General features: G+C 35.2%; 1 protein-coding gene across 8 annotated transcripts in view; it reads right to left on the minus strand.

The window, feature by feature from the left end:
• ELAVL2 (ELAV like RNA binding protein 2) overlaps positions 1–27,597 on the minus strand; it is a 167,865-nt gene that overhangs the window by 75,780 nt on the left and 64,488 nt on the right. For 4 of the 8 annotated variants that reach the window (XM_072612251.1, XM_072612242.1, XM_072612233.1 and 1 more), the window contains exons 2-3: positions 12,367–12,457; positions 9,342–9,585 (exon numbers count right to left, since the gene is read on the minus strand). In XM_072612251.1, coding sequence (XP_072468352.1) covers positions 9,342–9,585; positions 12,367–12,457 — 335 coding nt within the window. The remainder of the gene's footprint in view (positions 1–9,341; positions 9,586–12,366; positions 12,458–27,597) is intronic. The other 4 variants (XM_072612279.1, XM_072612288.1, XM_072612260.1 and 1 more) reach the window with 1 other exon arrangement.

Here is a 27,597-nt window from a genome sequence, read left to right on the forward strand (position 1 = left end):
TATTCATTCATGATTTTATTTTTAGAAAATCCCTCATCTTTTTGGGATGTCTTTTGTATTAAACTCTTGAGTTATAAAATCATACCTATCTTTTCCCTGAACTTTGTGAAACTGGGTTTATTGAATTTGTGTTATATTTCTGAATTACGTCAAGAACTGTGAAATGTGGGATTACATAATCATTTTCTCCCAATTCTTATTCCTTATAATTCACCAAACAACTCCTTCTTTTGGACAGAATTAGCCACAGAGTAAAAGCCCCTTTTACTACTGCTTCCTTTTGAGAGAAGAATTAGCAAGGAAATTTAAGAATTTCTTAAATATTCTGCTTTTAGCAGAACTGATAAACTGAAGTCTCACTTCATTAATACATCTTGTTTTGTGTTGGTGTTGAGATATGCATCAAGAACTCACCATCTGCTTCCTTCACTTGAACATACATTCTGCGGCATAGTCTCACAGTGATGTTACTTCTGTTTTTAAATTTCCTTTGACCTTTACCCAAATATTCCTCATCATAATTCCTTCTTTAAGTTCATTAATGGATGAATAATGAATGATAAAGTATTTGAGTACTACTTATATGTTCCAGATTTAAATAAGACCAAGCAAGACTCCCACTACCCTCAAGACTTAACAGTCTAGTGGGGTAAGATAACATGTGAGAGGGAGCCAGAAAGTTCAGGGGAAGAGGATGTGGAGTAAGGTTCTGCATGGGAAATTAAGTGGAGGCCTGGTTCCAGACCAGAAAAGGGAAACACTCACCTCTCACAGCCCTATGGTCCCATGGGCAAAGTCAAAGGTTTCTTAGGAGAGAGATAAGGATGGCTGGAATGAAGGCAGCATAGTGTTGAAAGGGCTAGAAGTGACAAGAGGCCTTATTCTGGCCAAGATGATCTGAAAGTTCTGCTATTATACTCTTCAGATTTCTTTGCCGGCATCTTGACATAACTGAACTACTCTTGCCTCTCCGATCAGATGAATTTCTTTGAAATAAGGTAAACTCTTTCATTTTCAAGTATGAGCTGTAAGTTTAACCTCTACTCTAGGGTCCTAACCATAAACTCATTTTTTTTAAAAGCAGCTGCCATTTATACAGTGCTTTAGTATTTTTGCAAAATGCTTTACATACATTAACCTATTTGAGCTTCATAAAATCCTTGGGATTTGTTACTACAGACAGTATCCCCATTTTAGAGATGAGAAAACATTCTCAGAGAGATTAGCCTAAGAACGAACAACTAACAAGTATCGGAATCAAGGGAGATCTAGGTTCAAATACAATCTCTAACTCTGGAGCAGTAGGATTTCTATTTATTTTACGACTGTGTCTCCAGACTGTCCTGCATTCCGAGGCCTTAGAAATCTACCTGTTCTTTCCACTTTAAGGTTTGCCACATTAGATACTCAAACTACCCTCTAAAATCACTGGGCGCTCCCATGAATGGATATTAGCTTCCAAAATAATGATGCTAGCTTGGGTTAGAAGGACAAATAGGATCTAGGACAGGAAGGGACTACAGATCTTTTAGTCAAATTACTTGTTCAATGTCACAAGGGCTAATAAGTGTTAGTTATAATCTAAACCCATCTTCTGAATTCAAATCCCATCCAACCAAGGCAGAACACCTTTCCCTATGTCTACAGACGACCTGAAAGAAACTGAATTAACAATTATTCCCCAATATGATAGCTCTTCCATCCTTTCTTTGGCTTGTGTGTGTGTGTATACACACACATATGTGTATATATATGTATAGGGACCTATTTGTTTCAAGTCACACCTCTGACATAAACTGAAGATGTGCCCTGCATGCAACTAAGACTATACAGTTGAAAAAGATGCCTATTTGCATTACTAGGCCATTTCCTCATCTAGGATTTCCTTATTAGCAACGAAATCCCAGGTCCAACTCTTTGTTCTATCCTGTTTACGTAGAATTCTACATATTCAGTCTAAAAAAAAAACACAAATAAAAAATAACTTTTTAAACCTAACTACTGACAGATTGGGATAGATTATTTGGGAAAGTAGCTGGAGCAAAGAGGGATATACATCCACTTCGTAGTTAGGGACAAGGACCCTTCATAGTTGCTCATATGACAGCTATTACACTGGGTCAAACTTAAATCAGATACATATACGAAGAGCCTTCTTTATCTTCAGCTAGATTTGAAGAGACAAAGCCATCCAAAGTAATGGATACATTTAAACTCCACCCTAAAACACGTGTAGTAGCAAGTGGGGAGAAGTTGCACAGGGAAGTAAAATATTATCTCTGGCTCAATGAGCTTACAATCCTACTTGGGAGACAAACATAAGGGAAAAAATTAGGTAGTAAATTATTGAAATGAACAAAACTACTTCAAGATGTGGAATTAACACCACTCTTACTTATTCTTCTGCTTCTATGGAGGTCACAATATGGGCCGCTATTAGTGTGTTTTTAGAATTAGAGTTCTTTAAAAAAAGTTAACATGTGTGCTGACATAATATTCAATTGTTAAAAATCAGTGACCTTTTAAAAACTTTGAACTATAATCTGAGTAAGGGAGATTAAGTTTTAATGGAAAAAAAACTTGAAATCTAAAATGTTTTATTAATATCCTCACTATATTAATATGAAAATTCTTGCAGGAAATTGCAGTACCTGGAAGCTTGTTCAAGCTATCTTTCCAATGCATAAATATCACATATATTAACTAACATCACTGTGACTCATTCTAGTTAAAATATTTGATTTTTTAAAAGATTCTTACAAATGAGATCTTTATATGCAATATTCAAGGTGGAACTTACAAAGAACTATTTTAACTGACCTGACTCATTAGAACAGTTTTGTTTTCGATAAATAAGGCACCTCCTCCAGCATGTAACATACTTCTCTGTGAACAGAAGGTGCCCAATGTCTGTTTTATTATATCACTGAACATGCTAATCCCAGGAAGACATCATCTAAGCAAATGGCAGGCCCTTTTAAAAATGTTCAATAGCTACAAACCACATTCATGCAAAACTTTGAGTTGTCATTATTTTAAGACAAAACACTCTGCTCCTTACTCACATACTTCATTCCCTTAACTACTCCACCCCTACCAAAAATACCTGATCTTCAACAGAAATTAAGTATTTTGAGTAAGGGTATATTCACATTGCTCCCATAAAGAGACTAGTATCCCAGAGAAGTAAGTAGGTGACTTGTGAAAATGCACCATACCTGCTGTGTTTCAAGAAAGATGATCAAAATATGATGTGCTTTATAAACACATGGGAATGCATTTTAAAAACTTCTACATGAAGAATAAGAGAAAGAAAAAGGACAGAATAAGAGAAAATGACTTTTGATTGCAGGATGAAAGATTTAAGTTAGGTTTTATGGCCTCTAATATTTTGCAGTGACTTTATATAATTATTGTAGATTTTGTAAAATCAGAACTCAAAGAAACTTCAGAAAGCTACTTAAATCCAATTCTCTTCTCCTCCCCCGCTTATTTTGCAGAGGAAACTGAGACCACTTAAATTAAGAGTTTAAGTGATTTGTCAAAGATCTCAAAAGCTAGAAAAATCAGAAATAAAATGTAATGACATTTAAGATCCCCATTACCACTACTAGGTGAAGAATTTCTATCTCTAATGAGAGTCTTTTAATGACCGGAATCTTTACCTGTGCAGGATTGAAAGGATTCAATAAATCAAGTGGTCTTTGAGGCTGCTTCTAATTCTTAGATTCTCTTATTTCTGAAGTTATAATCACTATTTTAAATCAGTGTCAATACTACCTTAAAGATGTAATAATTCTGCAGCTGAGTACAGATAAACCAGACTTAAGTGCGATAAAAAAGTTCTCCAAAAGGATGTGTGCCTCCTGCAAAATTTTTACTATTTTTCTACAAGATTTGGTCAGCCCCAGTCTTCAGACTACATATAGAAATAAACATTCAGACCCAAAAGGAAATGGAGAGGTTCTTTATTCTAAAAGCATCACTTTACAGATGTAGAAATGAAGTTTAGTCACGTGCCCAAAGTCACCTAGCTAGTTACAGGCAAAGCATAGAACAGAACCTATGCCTTCTGAATCACAATCCTGTTTTCTTATACCTACCCTTCTTCCCTTAACCATCTTATATTTATCCGAATTTATTCTATTTATTGCTTATTAACTACATTTCTTATAATAGTATCTATTTGTTAAATCCTCTAATACACTGTAAGTTCCTTAAAAGTAGGGATTGCTTTTTCCTTGTATTTGTGTCCTAACTGCCTAGCAAAGTGCCTGGTATATAGTAGGTGTTTAATAAAAGCTTAATTGATTTCTGCTATATATGAAACTATAGAACCACATGCCTTAGGGTGGCAGCTACGTGAATACAGAGATAAAGTAGCAGGTGACAGATGTTGCAATGTTGTATAGGTAGAAATGGAAACATTTGTCAAACTAGATTTGTACACTGAGAGTGAGGAATCAAATATAACAAACCTGGGTAATTAGAAGAACGGGAGTACCTTCAACAGAACTTTAAAAGATGTAGGCTGGGGAGGAAATTAATGAGTTATGTTTTAAACATTTTGAGTTTGAGGTGCCTGTGGGCCCTCCAGTTTGAAATGTCCAATAAACAGTTGGTAACATGGGACAAACACAGGAGAGCACCAGAGACTGGATATACAGACCTGTGAACCATCTGCATAGTGATAATTAAACCCAGGAGAGCTGATGAAGTTATCAAAAGAGGACAGAGAGAGAAAAAGAGAAGGAAGCCTAGGAGAGAGCCTTGGGGAACACGTTTAAGGAGGAGGTATGACATGGATGATGATCTAACAAAGTAGACTGAGAATATGAATTACCATTTGCAAATATACTGATACTGTGATTAAAATTCCTCTGAGCAAACTAAAATATTAAAGAGATTTCACCCTAAATAAAAACAGGTGTCAATTCTAAGAAGTGTGATAAAATGATTAAGGTACTAATATTTTGGAAAAACATATTTTTATGGAACTTAATAGAGTACACTGTCTTCAACTGTATCACAGGGAACTAAGTGAAACTAAGGTGAAAACTCTACCTCTTTCCATCCAGGTTCAAAGCTGACATGAACATTTTTCCATCTGTGCTAGCAGATTTTGATATTTGTTTGGCTAGGATTAACACAAACTAGGATTAGGATTGGGAATAGAAAGATGGGGGGAGTGAAGTTACTTTTTCTTCACATTTGTAAACATGGAACCATCAGGTTTCTCATGTGTGATATGATTGCCGCACCGTACCTCTTTGCTTATGCTATGAAGTAAAGAGTATAGACTAGTCAACTGGAATGGTATATCTTTCATGGCTCATCCAGAGACCAGAAAAGTAAATTAAATTTCTTAAATTCACAGGTGTCAAAACTGCTGCCCAAGGGGTAGGGAATCAGTTTAAAATGTAATTGGGAAATGTTTAACAAAACAAATAAAAATATAATACAGCACAGATAATGTTAAATCATGGTTTTCTAAGTCAATGATATGCAGTCATGGGGATCCCTTCTATTTGAATTTGAAACCACTAAGAGTCTAAATTCATTTTAATGTCTACACAAGGCTGGATCTACCACCTGTGATTGCTGAGGCAGCTGAGGAATTTTGGGCACCAAAAGAATGTCGGTCAAGAACGAACTATGGATGGTGGAATTCAACTCCAAAGCAGAATGTGTCCATTCATCTTAAAGTCTAATTCAGTCTTGAGATAAGATCAACATTAGCATAAACTGTGATTTAAAAGATAAGGATTAATATGGAAAAAGTCCCAACTGTACTTGAGACTTTAAGCTTCTTTGTCTCTATCTCCTGTAAATCTGGTATTTGGTGCTTTTTAAGTTCAACTCTTTCAGGAAGACCCTGATAAACTGGAGAATATCGAGAAGCTTATTCAGAATAATAAAAACTTTAAGCCAAGGACACAGAAGGATCTTTGAAGGAATGAGGATGTTCTGTTCATGAGAGGAACAGTAGATTAAGGGAGAACATGACAGTTGGTCCTCAGTCATTTTAAGGACTGTCAAGCAAAAGAGAAAATAAATTAAATTTCTCCTGTTTGACCCCAGAGGGCAAAACAAGAAGCAATAGGAGAAGGTCCAAACATAAAGAACTAAAGCTACCCAGAAATGGAATGGAACTACCGCCAAAGGGAGTGAGTTGCCCTTCCTTTTGTCATCTGGCTAAGATGGATGACCATGACCCCAATGATGCTATCAAGAGGACTCTTACACAAGCACAGGTTGGACTAGATGACCTGCACATTCTATCCAACTCTGATTCTTTTAGAAAACAATTGGAGAATTAATGATTATAAGTAAATCTGGCTTGAACAGAGGCAGCTGCCATGAGAAATCACAGGACAAAGTATAAACGTTGAAATTAGGGTCACATAAATCAAGAATCTGCTGACTCCTAGTGGTCGCATTTCTTTCTGTTCTGGCAAACCTGTTTGACTCAGTTTCCTTATTTGTAAAATGGTAATAATAATAATAGCACCTACCTCCCACGGTTTTTGTGAGAACCAAGATAACAACTGTAAAGCTCTTGCCACAGTTCCTGGCACACAAAAGATGCTATATAAATTAAATAAAAGCTATTATTATTACAGCTACTGCAAATATAAACATAAAAGCTATTATCATAACATAAATAGAAACATTACAAAAATTATTGCTATTTTACCATTATTTTGGAGTAAATGGTAACAATCTTGGACAGGTGATAAACTCTTATTTTCCAGTATGGCAAGATAAATTTAATACTGAAACAACAGAATATTGTTGAAACTTTAAGATGTTTAATGTCTTGGATAATGGAGAATTATGATTAAGAGAATGTCAAATAAAATATATAACATTAATAAAATGAGAAGGAAGGGCAAGTTAGGTAAACTTCATAAAGGACAAAGAAGCCTCCCTTTTCTCCCCTGCTTGACACAAACTCCTTCATAAATTGGAAAAAAAACAAACTGTCAAATCTTTAACTATGAATCTTTCCGTGCTACAGGGAATCTTATTATCTGTATAAGAATATTTTCCTAATTATTCCCACACAAATATTCATAAATTGTGAACCACTTCCCCTGCCAATATCCCCAAGTATTTCTAGCAACCCTATTTTTAAGTTGCAAGTTACTTATCTCACATTCCTGATACCCCTCAAAAAGACTCCAAGGTCAACTGACCTGTATGTACCTCAAAAAGAAGTACAAGATTAAAGGACAGGATTAAAGAAAAAAAGACTAGTAATAAAGGGAAATGTTCAAAACGCCACAGGAGCAATTTACATCCCTATTTTGCAGTCCTCCTCCCACTTCAAGAACATGGAACAAGGTCATGGCTCTCTCAAAGTCTAAAAATTCTCCTGAGACTCTGCTGGCATGTTTCTAGAAGAGACAAAACTCCTAATTTGAGAACTGCTAGCAGAAGGCAAATATCTTCCGAAGGTTAATGTTTAATAATTCATTTCATCTGGTGTTATGTGTTTAAAAAACATACGTATGTCTATTTACGTGTGTATATACACACATATTTATGTGTTTGTAGTGTTTAAAATATATGCATATATACATGTATGCACACACACACACACACACACACCTTTTCATGGCCTATATTAAAATAAGTTAAATGGCTCCAACATACCAACTTGAAAAAGGATGTTTTAAAATAGGCACTTCCCTACGTAGGCTGCCTCTTCACCTTCCATTTTATAACATACATCCTAGTAATGGGGAATATGTCCAATCCTTGGCATTCAGCTGATAATACGACTAAAGCTAAAACTTTGAAAGCAACCTAAGACTACAGAACGAGAACCACAAGACTGTATTGTCATGTGTGTGCAAAATGGCAGGGAAAAGGGAGAGAGGGAGTCAGAGATTTCAAACAGTTTTCACTTTTTTTAAAGGCAGATTTAAGAAATTCAGATTTTCTATTTTTTGTATTGTTCATTTTAATTTCCTTTTGCTTTGTCAAAAGCTGATAGGAAAAGTTGGTGGATATACCTTACTTCATTTTTTTCTTCCTTCTGAGCATCCAAAAGAGAGAAAAATAAGGAAAGTAAAAGAATTAACTCTCTATTTATTTGGAATATGATGTAATTTCAAAACACTCCATGCCCTTGCCCTATTTCTCATTCCTACTTCCTATTGCCAACGTTTTGACAGCTTTACTGTTAACATAAACACAGGAAGACAAGACATGCAAATAAAAGGTAAAACTTCTTTTTCGCCATAATGTTTTACTAGTTCAGGTAAAAGTTTTGAAGAGAATTTGAGATAACTGACTGAAGTAAATCTTGAGGATTTGGGGGCTTTTTGATTATCTCATTATTGTTGCCCCCTCACACTTGGTTTTAACTCTTAATATTCCTGATCTTCATAGATTGTAAACATGACCGATATTCCAAAATAGAAGTGGTAAGGAAGGACATCTGGCTAATTTGGTTGTCCAGCTCTTTTTTTAAGCTAGAAAAAACAGAAGTTAATTCCTGGACGGCTTGCAAAATTCTACCTTTTTTTGCTCCCCTTTGCTCTCTACTACTTCCTCTTCCTAAATTAATAGGGGAAAAAGTTAGACCCTCACGGAAGCAAAAGGCTAGTACTACTAAGAAACCACCACAATCACAGGACCCAGAAATATAGAAGTGAAAAACACATGAAGAAAGGGAAGTGGTATATAGCTGCATCTGCTCCTGCTAAATAATGTCTGAGGTGACAGCATTCACACAGCATTTTCCCAGAATTAAGTTGAGCAGGTTGTGTTTTTTTTGTTAACGTGACAACTGAAGAGCTAACTAAATGCAAATCAAATCAAATTAATACTTATTGTTCAGCGACTTTATACAAAAGCAAAATAAATGTTTCCATATGCTTTAGCCCATACATAAACAAAAATGGAATCAGAAACTTAAAGGAGAACTTTTTAAAAAGAGGGACAAAGCATGCATGCCCTTCCTTAAATGTCCATATTCCACTACAGTAATTCTGAAGCATAAATTCAATCTGATAAATTCAAAAAGAAAGTTTGGATGATATAGCAACTTCCTCCTTTTTAAACATAATTTTTATCACTGAGCTTAGAGAATATTAGCACCCAGTTAATACACATATGGCTTAACTTTGATCCTCTTAGAAGGAAAAAAAAAACATAAAATGCCACTGTGAATTTGATGCAATTAACATATTCAGGAATGAAGAAACTAGCCAAGTTGTATAAAATTTTCGCACAATATGATTTAGAAGCAGGTAAGTCTAATGTCAACCTATGTCCTCCTACCTCCAAAAATATTCTTCCAACAGGGAGCAAGCTGTATAACTACGTACCTGTTATTTTGTCTCTTACGAGCTTACAGGACTCTATTTCACCAATGCTCCCAAAGAGGCTCTTCAGCTCCTCTTGTGTCATGTTCTGAGGAAGGTAGTTGACTATTAAATTGGTCTTGCTGTCCTCTGTGTTCCCAGAGTCAACTGGTGATGAGCAGTTGTTGTTTATGGTGGTTGGACCATTCGCTGTGTTATTGCAAGTTGGCCCATTAGACAGCTGTGTTTCCATGGCAGCAATTACCTGCTAAAAACAGAGAAAATAAGAAATGTCAGAATTCATATTTCACTATCTATTAAAAGATTCCAGCCAAGAATTTAAAGACATGTCACTAAACACAAGTTGTACTGTCAAAATTACAATAAAGTCTGTACTAAACCACAATACCCACACTTTCCCATCAGCTATGGAAATATGCTTTTAACATTACACATTACTTATGACATACATATGTGCATTGCTGTGCATGCATATAAGTACAGAACAAATTCCTAAATTAAACATCCTCTATCACATTCTGGATCTATTCAAGATCCCCCTACTCACCTGGGACTTCCATGGACTTCAGGTTAAGTTTGTTATGCTTAAAGCACACAGACTTGAACCCCATAATATAAGGTGCTGCAAAAAAAAAACCCTCCTAGCTTAAGAAGAATTGGATAAACTCCTTAGAATTTAGAACTTTTAAACACTAACATCTACAAGCTTAAAAATCAAAGTAGAAATAAATGCACATTTTTGTCAACATGTACTGTTTTGGTTACATATTGAAAAGTTTTTGATTAATAGCATTCTGTAACTATCCTGCCTGTGATTTGAGAGGAAAAAAAATTATCAATGTCATGTTAGGCAGTGGAAAAACATCTGAATGAAAGTTTGGGAATGACTATGGAATACTGTTTCCACCTAGTCCTCTCTCCACCATTTGAGCTAAGGAAAAAAAATACCACCTAACAAATCCACTAGGCTAGTGGCAGCAACTGGTCTAGAGTAACAAAATAAAATCTCTACACAATTAAAGTTGGCATTTTGGTCTGACACTAGTAAAACTGTGTAGTTTACACACGCACAAAAAAGTCACAATGAAAACAAATCAACTTTTAAAAATGACCAGCTCAAGGAAATCTAACTTGAGCAATACTTTTAATAAGAATGTGAGTTAAAAAACAACTACAAACTTCAAGTATGCTAGATAAATATCAATGTTGGCCAATAGAGATCTAGACTATTAAAAAAATACTCTAAAAATTAATGAGGTCTAGCATTCAGAGCATCCAACCTATAACTCTTCATACAGAAGAGTAACAAACCACACCCCTAAGTTTTCCAAAAAGTCTTTAGACACCCTAAAACAAATCAATTAAAGTTTTAGGGTTCTTAAAATCTGAAACTTTATTGCAAAGCATGGCCCCTCCAAATACATTCAATAAAATCTCGTCTCCACAGAGAAACAACTTCTAAAAAGATAAAGTTCTCAATTGGTGGGAATTTTAATTTTCAATATCTTAATATAAAAAAAAGAAATGGAAGTCAGGGAGGAGGTATTATAGTAACAGAAGGTAAGAGGAAAAGAGATAAGGGGAAGACAAAAAGTAGTTTTAAATTATAGTACCTAAATTTTTTTTAAGGGAATACAAGCGAATAACCAAATCACTGATATTCTAGTAGGCCCTTAAAGGAGGCCACATGGAACAGTGGATTGGCCTAGGATCAATACCGTAATTAAAGAGAAATTGAAACCAGGCTACTTCTATGGCATTGGATAAGTCTCACTCAGTACCTCCGAACTTTTATTTTATCTCTCCAAGAAGGGAATTCTTTCATCCGTTCTATATATTTCCTTCACAGGGATGTTGAGGGTAGGGGAAAAAACCCAACAAACAAATAAGGAGCACCTGAAACACGTTGGTGAGAAGGTTATACCACTGATATTACATTAAGGATGTTGTGTTTTTTAGTATAAAATGAAATAAATCTGCTTCAACTGGAAAAGAACGTTTGTCTTAAGAAATCTTAATCAATACAATTTTGCAGAACAATAATGTCATTCCAAACTGCCCGGAGTTCTCTACATACCATCCCCCTAAAAACTCCATTTTTAACGGGTTGAACCCTTTCCTTTCACCTATCAAAACAGTGAACTTCAGAAAAAGAGTGACCAAGGCCAATTTTCAAAAATAACAACAAAAACAAACAAACAAAAAACCACCTGCTGTTCTTGAGTTAGTTTATATGAAAGAACTATGGGGCCCCAAATGTTAGATTCTGTCTAAAGCTCACTGGGACAGTGTTTAAAATATAAAAGTCTCCATTGATTGAAATTAGCTGAATTTAGCAAGGACAACAAACAATCCATACTTAATTGCACAATTATTTTCATGTTCAGGTGGCAAGAATGAGATCCTAAGCCAACATTCAAGTGAACAGCTGCAGTAGGCTGTGCACACTGAAAATTACAGCATTTCTCAGCTATAGAACCATCTGCTCAGAATAAAATGATACTAATGTGCTATATTTTACAAATAATGCATATTCCATTGATAGGCTCAACACAACTGTTCACAGAATGAGAACTTGTTCAGCAGTTATTGGGCAAATGATTTTCAGCCAGAAAAATTTTTTTTAAAATAATTTCAACAGTCTTAAACTGTCAGGATTTGTCAATAACCTCAAAATTTAGTAACCAAAAAAATACATAGTGAAACAGAATGCAAGTTACTGTAACTTAGTATTCAGACCATACCAAAACTTTTTTGTTCAAAACGTTACACTCTTTTCTTTGAATCTGCACCAAAACCTAATTCAGATTACAAGTTATACAAAGTGTGGTTCTAATTCTACATTTATCACCATATTAAAAATTGCAATGTGCTCAAAATCCTAAGCAAGGCCATACAAAATGAGCTGAAATATAAGAACATACATAGTATGCGCCAAATGAAAGGTTCAAGTGTTTGGTATGGCCTCAGCACTACTGCAACATGCTAAAAAAAATAGCCTACAGAATTTAAGAAAAATCCCACAGACCCCAGTCCAAGGCTCTGCTGCCCACGAACCACTTCTAAGCAGAGAAGCCACATCACACAGTCTGACTGCCATGTTAGTTTGGAGTTGCCGTCTGCAATATGGACACAAAAAGTACCGTATGTTAGATTAGCAAGATAATGCAACAAATCAGTTTGTACAAATTTACAGTAATTGTATTTATATTCCCAGCACGTCCATGCAGTGTGGCTTAATTGAATTTGAGGCAATTCCAATCTAATCTTTCCAAATTTGGTTTAATGTGTACTTTTCTTGCACAAAAATACGCATTTTAATTAAGAGCCTGATTTAAAAGTAGTATTAACTAGTTATCTTGGCATCTTTCCTGACACACTACCTTAAACAACATCTAGAGAAATATTGTGCGCTACTTCTTTACATTTTTAGAATGTAAAAGAGAGGGAAGAGAATGTCCTTGATTTAAAATTTTACAATGATGAAAGTGGTTGATCATGCAGTTTTGTAAAGTTTCTCTGCAAAACATTCTTAAAAGCTCTCCCATTTCTCCCCCAAATACTGAAAGGGTAATTAAGAAAATAGTTATGGGAAGAAGAGGCTAGATTGTTCCATTAGCGACAATCTTCTTTTTGTCCTGGGACTTAAAATTAAAAGTGAACTGAAACCCTGTGAAGACATTTTGCTACTATAATCAAACTGATTTTTTTTAACAATTTCACTGAGAATTATTCACATGTACCGAGAGACAGTAAAACCAGCATCTTTCAATTGGAATAACTGGACCAAAAAATAGAAATGTTTAGAGTAGGGATTGAATTGGATATCAGTTTCGTCCCTGAACGCACCAAGTGATCATTTTTTAATATGTAAATTGCAAACCCAGCACGATTGCAAATTAGCACTGCTATGAGGCCTCCCATATAGTTAATGGGCCATTTACAACTTATTACAACTTTCCCAGATACTAAACAGAGCCACAATATTGACACAAGATCCCAATTCTGCTCTTTCGGCCACCCAGCTGTTCTAAAGTAGGCCCACTTTTTGACTGCTGTAATTCAGAAACAATAACCCAGGAATACAAGGGCTTAGTCGAAAGTGCCCTGGGGTAATATAAATAAGGACTACAAACTTCCTTGACATGTATGAGCACAGAATATGACTTTTCAACATAAACATGTATAAATACACACAAAAAATATGCACAATACACACAAATAGAACATATATTAGTGAAAGCATATATACAATGAAAAACTGCATCCTGTGAAAGTGTGTGTATACATAAACACATACATGCATGCGCACGCATATCCTTTTTTATTTACCACTCCTCAAAAATATTCTAATTTAACATTTTCTCCACTGGATTTTTAACAACATAACTTTAAAAGCTATTTTTCCCTGGAAATACGGAAATATTTCTAAGTACATTTTATAAAGAAGCAGCCTAGCATAATAGTTAACCTCAAAACCAGGTAGCCCCGAGTTCAAGTCCTGCCTCTGAAACAAAAGTGCCTGTGTAACACCAGGCAAGTCATTTAACCCTTTAATGCCCCATGCAACTCTCAAAGCCTCTATATATTGTAGAGGAAATAGGGTGGCACAGGGAATTTCTCCACAGGGGCACCTATTCTTATGTTTCATATAACTATAAGGGTATCATGAAGAATTTTTAGCATATTCTTTCCCTTCTAAACTCAACACCTTCAGAGAAATATGTCTGATCCATGGTATACAAAATAAACTAAAGCCTGAACCTGTTAAAAGAGCTGTAGAAAATACTAATTACATACATAATGTGATAAAGCAAGCACTAATTGTGTTAGGCTGCCTATTAGGCACATACTAATATCTAGAAGGCAAGAACAAAGATTCCAACTTAATAATAATTCCAGCTTAATAATACCACTTTGTGTTTGCTTAATGTTTTGTTATTTATGAAATGTATTACATCAACATTCCACTTGACCTTGACAAGATAGATCCCTGTTGGGTAGACCATTTTGAAGATTATGGACACTAGGTCTTAGAGAAGTTAGCAACTATTCCAAGATCATACAGTTGGATAAGTGAAAGATCTAGAACTAGAACTAATTCTTCTAAGTTCTCAGTCCTTTCTCTTAATGCCTAATATATATGACCTAAACACCTACAGAAGTTAAAAGCCTAATTTTTTTGACAGTAAGTTTCAAGGAACCATTTCACAGAATCAGATTAAATTTAGGATCCCAAATCTCATTTCACTGGAGATAAAAACTAATGAGTTAATTTTGTCACACTTCTTTTAGAAGGGTCAGTATGCATGAAAAACAATTCTATTGCACCATATGAATGAAGGCTGTGAAAAAAGGATTTTGCTGTATTTATACATTTTATGCACATCGGACAGTCTTTTCTGATCTGGTTAGACCTGTACCTTTATTGGAAGTTATAAATAAATTGCTCACATGAGTCTTACCTTTATTCTGGGCAAAAATTCTAAGTTACTAAAAATGCAAAGCTGTGTCCCCTTCACTAAAGGACATGAGATTTCATTCTCCTGAATCTTACCATCGGCAATTCTGCTGCATGGCCTATATATAGCTTCCTTTGGCTTGAAAATTCTTTTTAAGATATAACAGCTGTATTTTGAGTTTATACTTAAATGTTTTAAGGAGCTAGGTATCATCAATGAAAGGACTACCCTCTACCTAAGAAAATAAAAATGTCCCCCAACACCTTAAATAGATGGACTTCTAATTTTTGTGGCCAGGAAAAAGAAAAAAAAAAAAAACACCTGGTAGTGAACACTAAAGCTGATACACCTTTCAAGTCCTTAGATAACAGCTACAGAATCCATCACTGGAACAGCACTTCTTGATGTCATTCCATACATGACATGATATAGTATCACACTGAAACTTTGCTATCTGACTTCACCTGTGTATTCCATTAAAATCTTGAAAAAAATTGTTGAAAAAAGTATTCCCCCTTTCAAAAAAATGTCATTTTTTTTTTGGTGGGGAGGAGGAAGGGAGAAGAGAAGGAGAAAGCAACTCCTTCTATATCTTTTTATGTCTCTCAATACATTTTCACACAAAGCAGTAGCACAGACTGAGCCTAGGGGCATTTGAATAGTGCCCAAAATGGTCATTTGATACAGAAAACAATTGTGTTTGGAGCAGGGGTAACGCTGACGGATGACTTACTTTGTCTAATGAGAAAGAGAAAAGATAAAAAGGCCTGAAGAGAATCTGAGAGATCACCTATGTCTGCAGCCTATAAAAGTTAAATGACCTGTCACAGGCATCACAGCTAGCTAAGTGTTAGAACACGAACTAGGACCCCAAAATAACATACAATTATCCCTCCCACATCTCAGAGGCTAGGGGTATGGCACCACCATAATCTGGAAAATCTCCATAAAAATTTTGTCTCTCCCTTCATACCAGAGAAGACTGATTTTTTTTTTCTTTTATGGGATGTTTACATTACCTTGTAAAATTTGAATTTAGTATTTGGTCAGAGGCTCTATGTTGTCTATGGTTTTCACAAAACTCCCTCAAAATTCCCATTTAATTTCTTATGGCTACCCACAATATATAGAAACCTCGATGGGGAAAGTCGTTATATGGAAGGGATAATTAAGGGTCTTTGTAGGAGTTGCATTTTGGTCTTCATACCTGCAGCAACTAGCCCATTGCTTGTCACACTGTGGGCGCTTAACTCAGTTGATGCTGTAAGAGTAGTGCCTCTCCATCTTTTCTAAATTTAATTAAGAGAAGTCTATGATGCTATTATGATAATCCTGTAATTTCGGGGAGAGAGAGAGAACTATTACTTGGCTTTCAATATGTGGGAGCAGGGAATCATGGGACAAAGAAATATAATCCAACTAAGTGTGAGTGATCAATTTGCTAAATTTCAGGTCGAAAAGTTCTAGATGTCAAACTAGTCTTTCTTCTTTTACTCAAATGAGTAACCTCCTCCCCCTCAAAAAAAATCAAACTTCTTAAAGAAAAAAATCCCCCTAGCCCCCACACACAATGAATAAGGGATTGAGTTTCAAATTCCTTAATTCTATTATAAGTTACAATTCTAATAATATCATTAAATATCAAGGGGAAAAATTATTTTGAGGACTTTTTTTAACTTTAAAAAACCTTATCAGTATTCATCACTCAAGTCTTCTTTTAGTGTAGCCAAAATGATTAATGATAATACCTGGGGAAAGGAATGATATTCAAATGTCTTCATTGATTTTTTTTCCAATCTATGCTCAAATAGTAGAAAAAAATGAATAAACTTTAACTTTCAGTATACTCTATCAGCTCCACAGGGATCATATTTCTGGCTAACAATTGAATTACAAAAGAAATAATTTATCTCTCAGTGTTGCAAGTTGTGTATTTTTAATATTCCAAAGGCATTTCAGATCAAATTGTTCTCTAAAGAAGGAGGAAAAACAAGGACAAAATTTGAAAAGAAAATGTTACAATTACAATGGAAGCCTTACTTATCAACAATGCTATAGAGGCATACATCAATAAGTCATTTATTCCTGTCTTCGGGAATCTGGTAGCAACAAAGAATCAGAATGCAAAAAAAGAGATAAAGGTCTCATTTCTTTAAAAAAAAAAAGCAAAAAAAAACCCCACCAAACCTATCAACAAAGTAAGTGGATCTGAGTCCTGTATTCAAAGATTTAAATGTTACAAGAAATGAGAAAGTAAAAAAAAAAAAAAAAAAAAAGATACTATTTCTCTGAAAGCACTCATGATAAAAATAGATGACTATCTGTCTCATAATGGTTGAACCAAGAGAAAGTTATTTTACTATGGTATTTGCATTTACAAGTTCTAGCCAACTCCAGTCAGCCACCTTAAAGTTCAAATATTGTAAGATGAAACAAAGATAGAAGTCTCTGAATTTTAAATTTTTTTTTCCAAGTTTATTTATTTGTTTTCAGTTTTCAACAATCACTTCCCTAAATTCCAAATTTTCTCCCCCTGCCTCTCCAAGATGGCATGCAACCTTACATGGGTTCCACACGCATTCCTATTAAACACTTTCACATTAGTCATGCTGGAAGTCTCTGAAATAAAAAAAAACTAAACCTATGCACCTATCAATCCAGATCATAAATCATCAGAAAATGAGATCGCTCCATCACACAGCATAGTAAGAGCAGCCTAAGTGCTACACTTTTCATTTGAAGGAGACACAGAAGAAAGAGTGCAGTGTTTTCTTTTAATGGACAAATTATGAGAAGACATGGCAATTACTACACAGGATACAATGCAAATGGGTTGTTACGTAGGTCATAGGCAGTACAATAATGAAGTTAAATGTTAAAGATCAAATTAGCCATATGTTCCAAAGATGAGTCTTCCCTTTTTAAAATTTATTTTTTAAATTATTTCTTTCTTTGGAGAGAGAAGAAGCTTCAGCTCATTCATATGATCAGTATGTAATAGGCACTAATAATGTGCCAATAAATAATCTGAGCAATATAATAAAAATAATTTCTCTGTTTTGTCTTTCCATTCAAATAAGCTTAAAAATTATTTTTAAGAGAAGCATGCTATACTCCTTTTACTGAATTGGGCAGTAAAGGGTAGCTCAAAAAATTGGAAATGTGGCATGGTATCATTTATGAATATATTCCAGGATGTCTAAGCACTGCCTTATTCTTTCTAAGAGAAAGTTGGCCATTTTATAGATATTAGAGCTTCCCGTTCATAAAATCTCAACCAATCCCTCTACTAAGAGGATGAGCTTTTTGCATTCCTACAAAGTCCCCAACTTTGTATTTCTAGCCCTAGTGCCATCGGGGCAGAAACTGAAGGAATGAGAATGAAGTACTTAAGTTAGGTCAACAGGAGTCACAGTGGAATGTATGTCTAGCAATGAGTGTCACTTAGCATTCATAGATCTTATCAAGTGGTAGTACTATAGCTGTCCTCCAACCTGCTGAAAAAATTATTAGCTTCTAACCATGGAACTGGTACAGAGATTTAGAGTGGGAAATCCTTTAGTGTTGTACTACGGACAGTCTCAGGCAGTAGAAAAGTAGATTCATTTAGAAATGAATCTCAGCTACTTATGCACTGCTCCCAGCCAATAGTTTACACAGAAAGGCAGAAGAGGCAAGCAGTAGCAATAGCGATTTAATGTATGCTCAGATCATATTCACAAAAGCATTAGTGATCCAAGTCAAAGCATGGCTTATAGTATAGTATAGCAGCCTGCAGGCTTAAATGGCTTATGGCACCATGACTATGAAGTTCTCCATCTAGGGGAAGATACATCTGCATTAAGAAGCTCATATTTAATGGAAAGCATGGAATATATGTGTGTGTGTATATGTATGTATGTATATATGTATATACATACATACATATACACACATACACATATATAATGCAAATGTAATATATACACAATAAAAGCAATGCAAATAATAGTGTGTCATTGTTTGGAAGTCAGTAGGAGTTGGGGAGGGGCAGTGTAATGCTACAAGCAGGAAAGGTAGTGCTTGAGCTAAGTTCTGAGAAAAATGAAGAATTCGAAGAGAATGTTTATCAAAATCATTAGTGACATGAAGGGTTAAGCAGAATTTTAACCAAAGTTATGATTGAATTTTCAATGCATCATCTTGGACTGGAAGTGACCTTGGCTCTTCAAAGGCTTATACTTACAGAACACAAAACATAGTAGGCTCTTCCAAAGTTGGGAAAGCTTCAAATATGGATCTGTGGGCAAAATGTCTGCTATCTAAGGATTTGCCAAGTTCACAAACAGGTATCCACCAGGCAGTGAATTCTTTGCTCATAGCAACAATGAATTAAGTTTTACGAACATGATAAGACAAGTCCCTCAGTGGCACCAATACTCTGATAGCAATTACAATGCAGTTGCATAGACACTTATCCCCTCCGACATCGTGACTTTCCTCACTGAGGTTTCAATGTATTGTGAGTCAGCAAAAGAAATCAAATGGAGATTTTGGGGGGAGTTTTGCATAAGCCACAGATGACACAGAAACCGTGACCAAATACTTAACCCAAGTTTTGCTATAACGTACTGTAAAACTCCATAAAAGAAAAATTCAGACTTCTCTTGTATGAATGGAGGGCCCCCAAATTTTAAACTGATTTTTCACCTCTTAGGAGGCAGCTGTCACTGGCAGACTATTTCAAGTAGGGGCACACAGGATTCTATGTTAAGGTTAATTCCACATAGACCTAATCCCTAAAATTTTAATCTGTGAACCTACGCAGCTTTTTTTGTTTGTTTTAATCAATCCTTGAAACTTCAACTAATTCATGACATGTAAAGGCATAAGACTTATTTTTTAAGTGGAATGTCAATTCAATTAACTGACAAAAGAGAAATGTGTTAGTCACCTAGCTCAGAATATACATGTTTACCACAGTGGGAAGGCCACTTAGAAAACTAATGATCAGAAGTCAACATGAGTGTATAAGGAATCAAGGCAAAATTAATCAGATGCTCTTAATGAACATTAAGGGCGGTAGTGAGGTACATCTTTCTCTACCTGGCAGTATATTTAGCAAGCAATCTGATTCATTCAGTTCTTAAATTAGAACACTCTCAACCCCTGGATACTGCTAAAACAGACTTTCTGATTTCAATCAAACCTCTTTTCTACCCTTTATCATAATTATCACCTTTCTGCTCGCTTTTACTACTGCATTACTCATCTTTATTTTAAAAACTTTTTACGACATAACGTAATTTCAAGGTTACAAATCATTGGTTATTGATTACATTTCAGTTTGGCTGTTTCCTGATGGAAAATCAGAAGATACTTTAATCTTATCATTAAACTGACTCCAAAGCATAATACAGGATAAATTATACATCAACCATACCTAGTTTGCATATTTTTATTTGTCTCCCCTATTAGACCATGAGCTCCTTGAGGACAGGATTGTGTTTTGCCTCTTTTTTGTATCCAAGGACTTCACATAATGCCATTATGTGTGGCACATAACTGTTTACTGACTCACTGATAAATACTTTCAGGGAATTTCTTGTAGACAACTCCATTCAAGGTGGTAGAATCTGGATAACTTCAGTCACTGAGGATAGTACTTGCTCATCTTGTATCTAAGACCTTACAGACTTATTTCTGGATCCATAACTATCCCTTTGTCCAGGGCTTATTACACCAACAGTGTATAAAGGGTATTTGTCCTTCAATGTTGAAGAGCAGTTAAATATAGCACTATTCAGAGTTGGATAGAAGCAAGAACACCTCTATGTATATTCTACACTGTTTTCTAATTCTTCCCTTTTTCTAACAAGAAACTTCTCTAGAATTTTTAGGGATAAGATGGTTTGATTCATTATTCTGGCCAACTAGGTTACCATTTAGACAGTTTTCAGAAAATAAGAAATAAGAAATAATTCCTTTTCTATAGTTTAGAAAGTACAAAAACGTCCACGGTCATCATCTTTTACTGTACTAGAGTTGCTAGAATTGTCCATTAAAGACAGTTTGTTAAAATGAATTTGGATAACAAAGTTTATTATATTATCCGTTTAATACTCGTTTATAATAGCGACTAGCATCACATCACAAAAAACACAAAGCACCATATATAGCAGTACCTAATCTAAGTTTACAACTATTACTTCCCACTGGGAACACAAATAATTTTTAAGTGACCTCTGTGGATAGTATTCCTTGAGTAATATAGAGGTTTTCTCCCACTGTGCTCTTCAACACAGAATTTAGAAATCAGTAGTCCATAAGAATTTAATAAGCATTAAGCACTAATGATACAAAAGATAAAAGTTAAAGGATATTTGACTTCATGGAATTTCCATTCCACCAAAGGAAATAACATTTATAAGATAAGGTAGGATGTGTGAAATGTTAAAGTAGGATGTCGCCAATGTAAATACAATTTATTTCAAGTACTACACAAGTGAAATTTTTTTTTTTTTTTTACAAAAGGTAAATTTTATTTTATATCTTTTTTTAAGTAAATGTATTCTATAGATCAGGTCAGATATAGATTATTTTTACAAAGTACTATGGTACATGTAATATAGACATAAATATGGATACAGATAAATATTATATCAATCCACTGCACCACCTAGGTAAGGTAAGTAACAAAACTTCTGTTATCACATGTATGACTGTGTGATGGGGAAAGAGAGAGTAGAGCAGGAAAGGCCTGGGTAGGGAAAATCTCTCACAGGTTTATGCCACTTCGGCTTCCAATCTGCAAAATGAATAATTTCATAGAATAATCACAAAACATGACGCTCTTTTATTATTTGTGTATAAAATTTTAAGATTCTGCATCTGTATACATTTGGCTATGTGCCTGGTTACAACTATCACTATAAATTGTTAGTACTGATTTAGGGAGAGTTACAAAGAAACTGATTTATGATTAAGTAAACTATTCTATCTATTCTTCCCTTCTGCAGGGTACTGAGGGACTTCTATGCATTTTCTCTCAAAGATATAGTCAGTTAATATCAGAGATCAGATCACCACACTTCTAGGGAGCAAACCAGCATTCACACTTTCTGACAGATTCAACACTATAGGGTGGAGCAATCTGCTTTATTCAAATAAAGAGTAATTTGAGGGCATTCAAATCTCTTGATTCAACTCCAAAATATATGAAATAGAACCCTCTCAGCTCCTATCAGGAAAAATAAAAATAAAAAGGGGGAAGGGAGAAGAAGCATGTTTCAGTAGGACATTGATTGCCAAATCAGGGTAAGTGATAACTGACAGAAATACTCCCCAAAGTACTAAAGAGGAGGCTGAATGTTGTCTTGATAGTGAAAGATTTATGCTCATGAAGTGCTCATGAACAGAAAAGAACAAAATGGTTTCTTTTAAGATTATCCTGAAAATGTTTGGACCATGGAGACCTGGTGCCTGAAACTGTTAAGTCTCCTATTTCACAGGTATGAAAAAAATGATCCCCAAAGACCCATCAAAATTCCTAATTATGACTGAGGTAAGCAGAACTGTTTTAAGATCTTTCTCACTGAAGCTTCTCTCCATTTCAAAATCATTCACCAAAAAGTTATGATACATGTGTCTATGTGTGGGTGGGTGGGGGAGTGGAGAGATTTAATCAGATTATTATTTATATAGCTCATATTCCATCAATTAAAGTAATATCTTGCTACATACATACAGCTTCAATTTTTTCTAATTTATTAAGGAATCTGCTTTATAAATCTAGGTTATACCTAATTATGTTTGTATATCTTCAGATCTTCAAATATTTTTTGTTTCTCCCATTTCCAGGATGAAAGAAATCTTCAAAATCACCTCTGGAGTGAATCAGTTTTGTTTTTTTTTTAAGTTGACATTAACTTTGTTAGCTGGTTCTTAAGTTTTTAGCTCCAAGAAAGCAAATAAAAACTAATAAGCGGTTCTCGTGGGTTTTCCATAAATATTTAGAGGCACCTTTTGCTTAAGAAAATACCATAATTAATCTATGTTTATATTAGGTTTTATCATTAAAAAGTACATAATCTCATGTGACCCTTAAAAAAAAAAGCTGGAAGGCTTAAAAGTGTTATCTGCATTTTACAGATCAGAAAACAAAGGATCAGAGAAATATAACAGATCCATGTTCATACAGTGAATAAGGAGCTCAGAGCCAGCACAAAGACAAATGTGAATTGAGACCCATTTCTTATACTACTACACTACTGCTATCTACTCAGGAAAGAGCTCAACCCATCTGACTGTCTAGCTGTTACTTTAAATATATAATTTAAATACAGTGTTGGAAGACCTGGTTTAAAAATGGCAGCACTTCAGGTGAAGGCACTTTCAAGTTCTTAGTGTCACCATTTCTGTGTTTACCTTGTTCTAAATGCAGCTGCTTTAGAGATCAGGACAAGACTTGATGTTTGTGGCTAAACAGTTTATACACGGCACAGAGGTCCCTTTAATTTTAAGGGGCATCACACATCCTTCCAGTTATTTTAGAGCCATCACCACTTATTCTGAACAACTACCCAAAAAGCTTTGACTCGAGAACAGCAAAATGCAAAAACCTTCAGAATAAGTATCCCCAAAGGGAACACATAAGTATGAGAGAAATGAACTGTTTGAAATGTAAACTTCTCTGGAAAGTGTGACTTTACAGGAGTTAGGTATTTACCAACCCCTGATTTGAGTTTGTCTGTCTGTGATTACGGTAAATGAAAAAAAAATACTAATGTCATGTTTTTGTTTCTAGCCATTTGAGAGGAGTCATGCTAAAGGTAGGAGGATCCCAGTTTAATTACTGACTACATTTGTACTTCAACTACTAGACCCCAACCAGCATAAATGGGCAACTTACATAAGACTTTTCTTCTCTAAGACTTTTTTTCCTTTTCTTTTCACTCCAAACCCCCCTCATTACTTTATATTGTCAGCTTGAACTTTCTTCATTCCCCTCATGGATCCTCCTTCCACAATCACAGCCAATCTTTAGAATTAAGTCACCTGAAAGAGTTGAGCTAGAGTGTATTATGTTTTCTTTTAAAAGAAAAATTTCCTCTAATTATTTTATCTACATAAGAGCATTTTCCCCTCTCTGGTCTTTCCTCTATGTTCTCTCTTTTCCCTATTTACTCTCTCCCAAATAATCAAAATATCAACATTCAATAATATAAGGCAGGTATCCAAAACTCCAAAATTTTGTCCATCAACAGAAAATGGCACAAATATCAATCTAAATTCCCATATACACTTTCAGATTCACCCAGTGTTTCCTGTTGTAAGTAAACCTGCTAGCAAATTCCTAAACACAAGCCCCTATTATACAGAGAATTTTCAAAAAGTAAAAGGCACCATCTAGTAAAGGCAGGGGCTTCTTTGTCTCTATATCCACAGTGCCATGCACATGATATATGCTAAATAAATGTTTGTAGGTTCACTTTCTAGTTTATAAGGCACCAATTAGATAAAAGGCTGAACAGGAAGTTCACAACAATGGGTGTCATAACTACCAGAGTTGACCCAAAGGGAAGGAAAAAGATAACTACTTTTCTGATAGGAGCTGGATAATTTTTATCATATTAAAATAGTCTAGAAGGAATGAAAGCTAAAGTGATTTTAATATAATACAAACTTTCAAAGTACCTTCTATATACAGAGTATATTTCCAAGTGGCCTGCTGGAAATCCTACTGGCATCTCAAGTTCTATCAATCTTAAAACAAAAATGAATACCTCTCCATTTAAAAAAAAATAAAAATATATACTAACCTTATTTCCTTATTTCTGACTATAGCATCACCATTTTTCTAGATACGAAGGCTCAAAACACCTGTGTCTTTAGTTCCTTCACAAAAATTCTTCATATATTTAATCAGTTTTCAAATCATCTACTGGTTTTATTCTCATTATTAATTACCGTAAACATGCCTTTATTCTCTCAACCTGTTATAATAACCTCTTAAGTAACCTCCCACAGTCCAAACTTCTTCCAAACTGTCATTTACATCTCTTCCTAATGTGTAATTCTTATCATTAGACTCCCCTGCTCAAAAGTCTTTCAGCTACTTACTGCCACTTATTAAAATTAAAACAATCAGCATAGTATGCTCTGTTAGGTTTCATCTAAAACATCTTCCTCTAAGGAGGATGTTGGACTATATGACTTTAATGGTCCTCTCCATCCCTAAATCACAGTAACACAGATCTAGTACTCTAAAGGGTTTCAGAAGTCTTATCATGTCCAACTTCTATCCATCCTGGTTTAACAGCCAAGGTTCTCCACTCAGGCCTCACCCACCACTATTCTTTCAGCCAAACTGGACTTGTTTTTCCTAATCTCAAACTTAACTTTCTGATTCCTGTTACACTGCCCATGGTGGTCCCGGCTATTTCCCCGCTTCATCTGACTGTGAAAACATGTGCTATTCCTTTCTTTGAAGACTTAAGTGCCAAAAACAGGGCCCTCCGAAAGCCCCCTTCCCATCGAGAGCAAGGCTTACACCCAGGACCGATAACAAAACAAGTCCATAGGGAAAGAAGAATTGGTTATTACGGTTCCCGCAAGAGAGGGCCCATTCCCTGTTATGAGAGAAGTGCACCTATATAGAAGCAAGAGCAAGTTATATAGTATTAATTTTTGGATGTCCCTCCCTTCCAGGTCAGGACTGGTCCTGATCCTTCTGGGTTACAATCTTTGGTACATTTCCACTTCACACAGCTCCTTGTCATAATGCCCTCTGCAGTCATGCATCAAATGTACAGAAAATGAGACTCTAATCCTATATGGGGAGTGTCAGATCATATGCAATGAATTCATTAAGCAAGCACAATAAAGAAAAGCTTTCTCCCGGTCATTGACCCCAGCCGGTTTAGGGTCAGGCCCCCTTTATCAAGAACTTTGAGGTTAGCTTAGCTGCTTCCCCTGAAAGCTGATTGGTCAGGGGTGCTTGCTATCTTATACCACCTTGAAACTGCAACATTTTATGAAAATCTAACTTTTTAGTATTTACAATACCATCTTCTTCCATGAAGCATTCTGTGGTTACTAACTGGAATTAATCAGTCCTTACTCTCTTGGTATTAGAGATTCTCCTATCGACTTAAAACCTAATGTATACATGTCTTATCTACTCTAGTAGTTTAAGACTATCTCACTGATCTTTGTATACTCTACAGTAGCTAACTACCACAGAGCCCTTTATATGGTAGGGATTTAGTAAATGCCTGTTCAATTCAACTAAATATGTGCCTTGGGGAACAATTCATATAGATAAGTCACTCATTTCACCAATTTTAAGGACTGATGGTAAAAATAGCTAATAGCTAAAAGCTTTTAAAAGTTTGCAAAGTTCTTTACAAATGTTATTTAATTTTATCTTCCTAAGACAAGATACAACTCTAAGAGGTAGGTGCTATTACTGCCAACATTTTACAGGTGAGGAAACCAAGGCAGAGCGATTTCCCCAGGGTCACAACAAGCTAATAAATGTCCAAGGTCAAAGCTGAATTTGCAGGGCTCTAGTTGTGGCATTAAATTCTGTACTAGGCGCTGGGGGATAAATCATTTTAAGACACGTTTCCTACCTTCATGAACATGCAACCATCACACTATAACGATCTAACAATAAGCCTGGTACTGTGGAAAAAGCACTGACTAAAGGTAAGAGATCTATTTCATGTCCCAGATCCTCTACGTAACCAGCTATGTTACCTTGTGCTTCAATCTCCTTGGCATGGGGATAGAAATATTTTTATTACTTTACCACGCAAGTTTGTTTTAAAGAAAGTACATTATAAACTATAAAATACTATACATAAATGGTCAGCTATTATCACAGAAGAACAGAATATGTTAAAAGAAGCAGGAAGTACGTGCAATGTCTATGTTAAAGTATCATTTTTGATTTCTCTTTTCTCCCTCACAATAAAGTGAAGGGAGGGGACGAAAGGGTGTTGAGAAGGAAGGGAGAGAGAAGTAAAGTAAAGCAAGGGGAAATAAGATATTCATTAGAGTCAGAGCAGAAATTCTCCCCAGCCAATTCTTTCAGGGATGAACACTGAAGATTAAGACTGATGGGTGTAAGGGAGAAAATAGGTTTCTGTACTCAAAGCAGTTTCCCTGCTATCTCGATGATCTGGAAGTTCACACTAAAAAGGTCTGATGTCTTAAAAGGTAAAAGGCAATGTGTTACGGTGGCTAGAGAAGCCATATCCTCTAACTTTGGGGGGGAGGAAATTCTATCCAATTCAGGGGTTATTTCCTAAGTGTATAAAAAATATCTGCTAAAGTTTAAGAATACACACACACACACATACACACATTTATTTCCACACCACTTGTTACATACAAGGAAAGGCAGGCCAGTTACAGATCATACTGATAGAAACAACCAGTCTGGCCATATATGGGCATTGTATTATTTAAGTATCTCACTTCACTAGGTTTAAAAGGTTAGATAATAACAGACTATGTTCATGGTGTTAGTACTTAACAGCTATTCTTATCCATTAGCTGGTTTTCCTTTTAATACAGAAATTTATAATGGATAAGTATAATCCTCATTCTGAAAAGTGGCAAATGCTGAAATTTTCTGAGTTAAAATTTAGTTCTCTTTTCCTGTTGAAGTTCTTACCAATGTATTTTTCTCACAAATATGTAACAAGAGGGTACTTTCCCTAAAATCTAAAAGAGGACTATTCCAATCACGCCTAATATTTAAGCTTTTCAAGATCAAGAAAAGACTTTATATTTAGCATGAATGGACT

This window comes from Notamacropus eugenii, chromosome 1 (assembly GCF_028372415.1).
Source record: "Notamacropus eugenii isolate mMacEug1 chromosome 1, mMacEug1.pri_v2, whole genome shotgun sequence".
NCBI lineage: Eukaryota > Metazoa > Chordata > Mammalia > Diprotodontia > Macropodidae > Notamacropus > Notamacropus eugenii.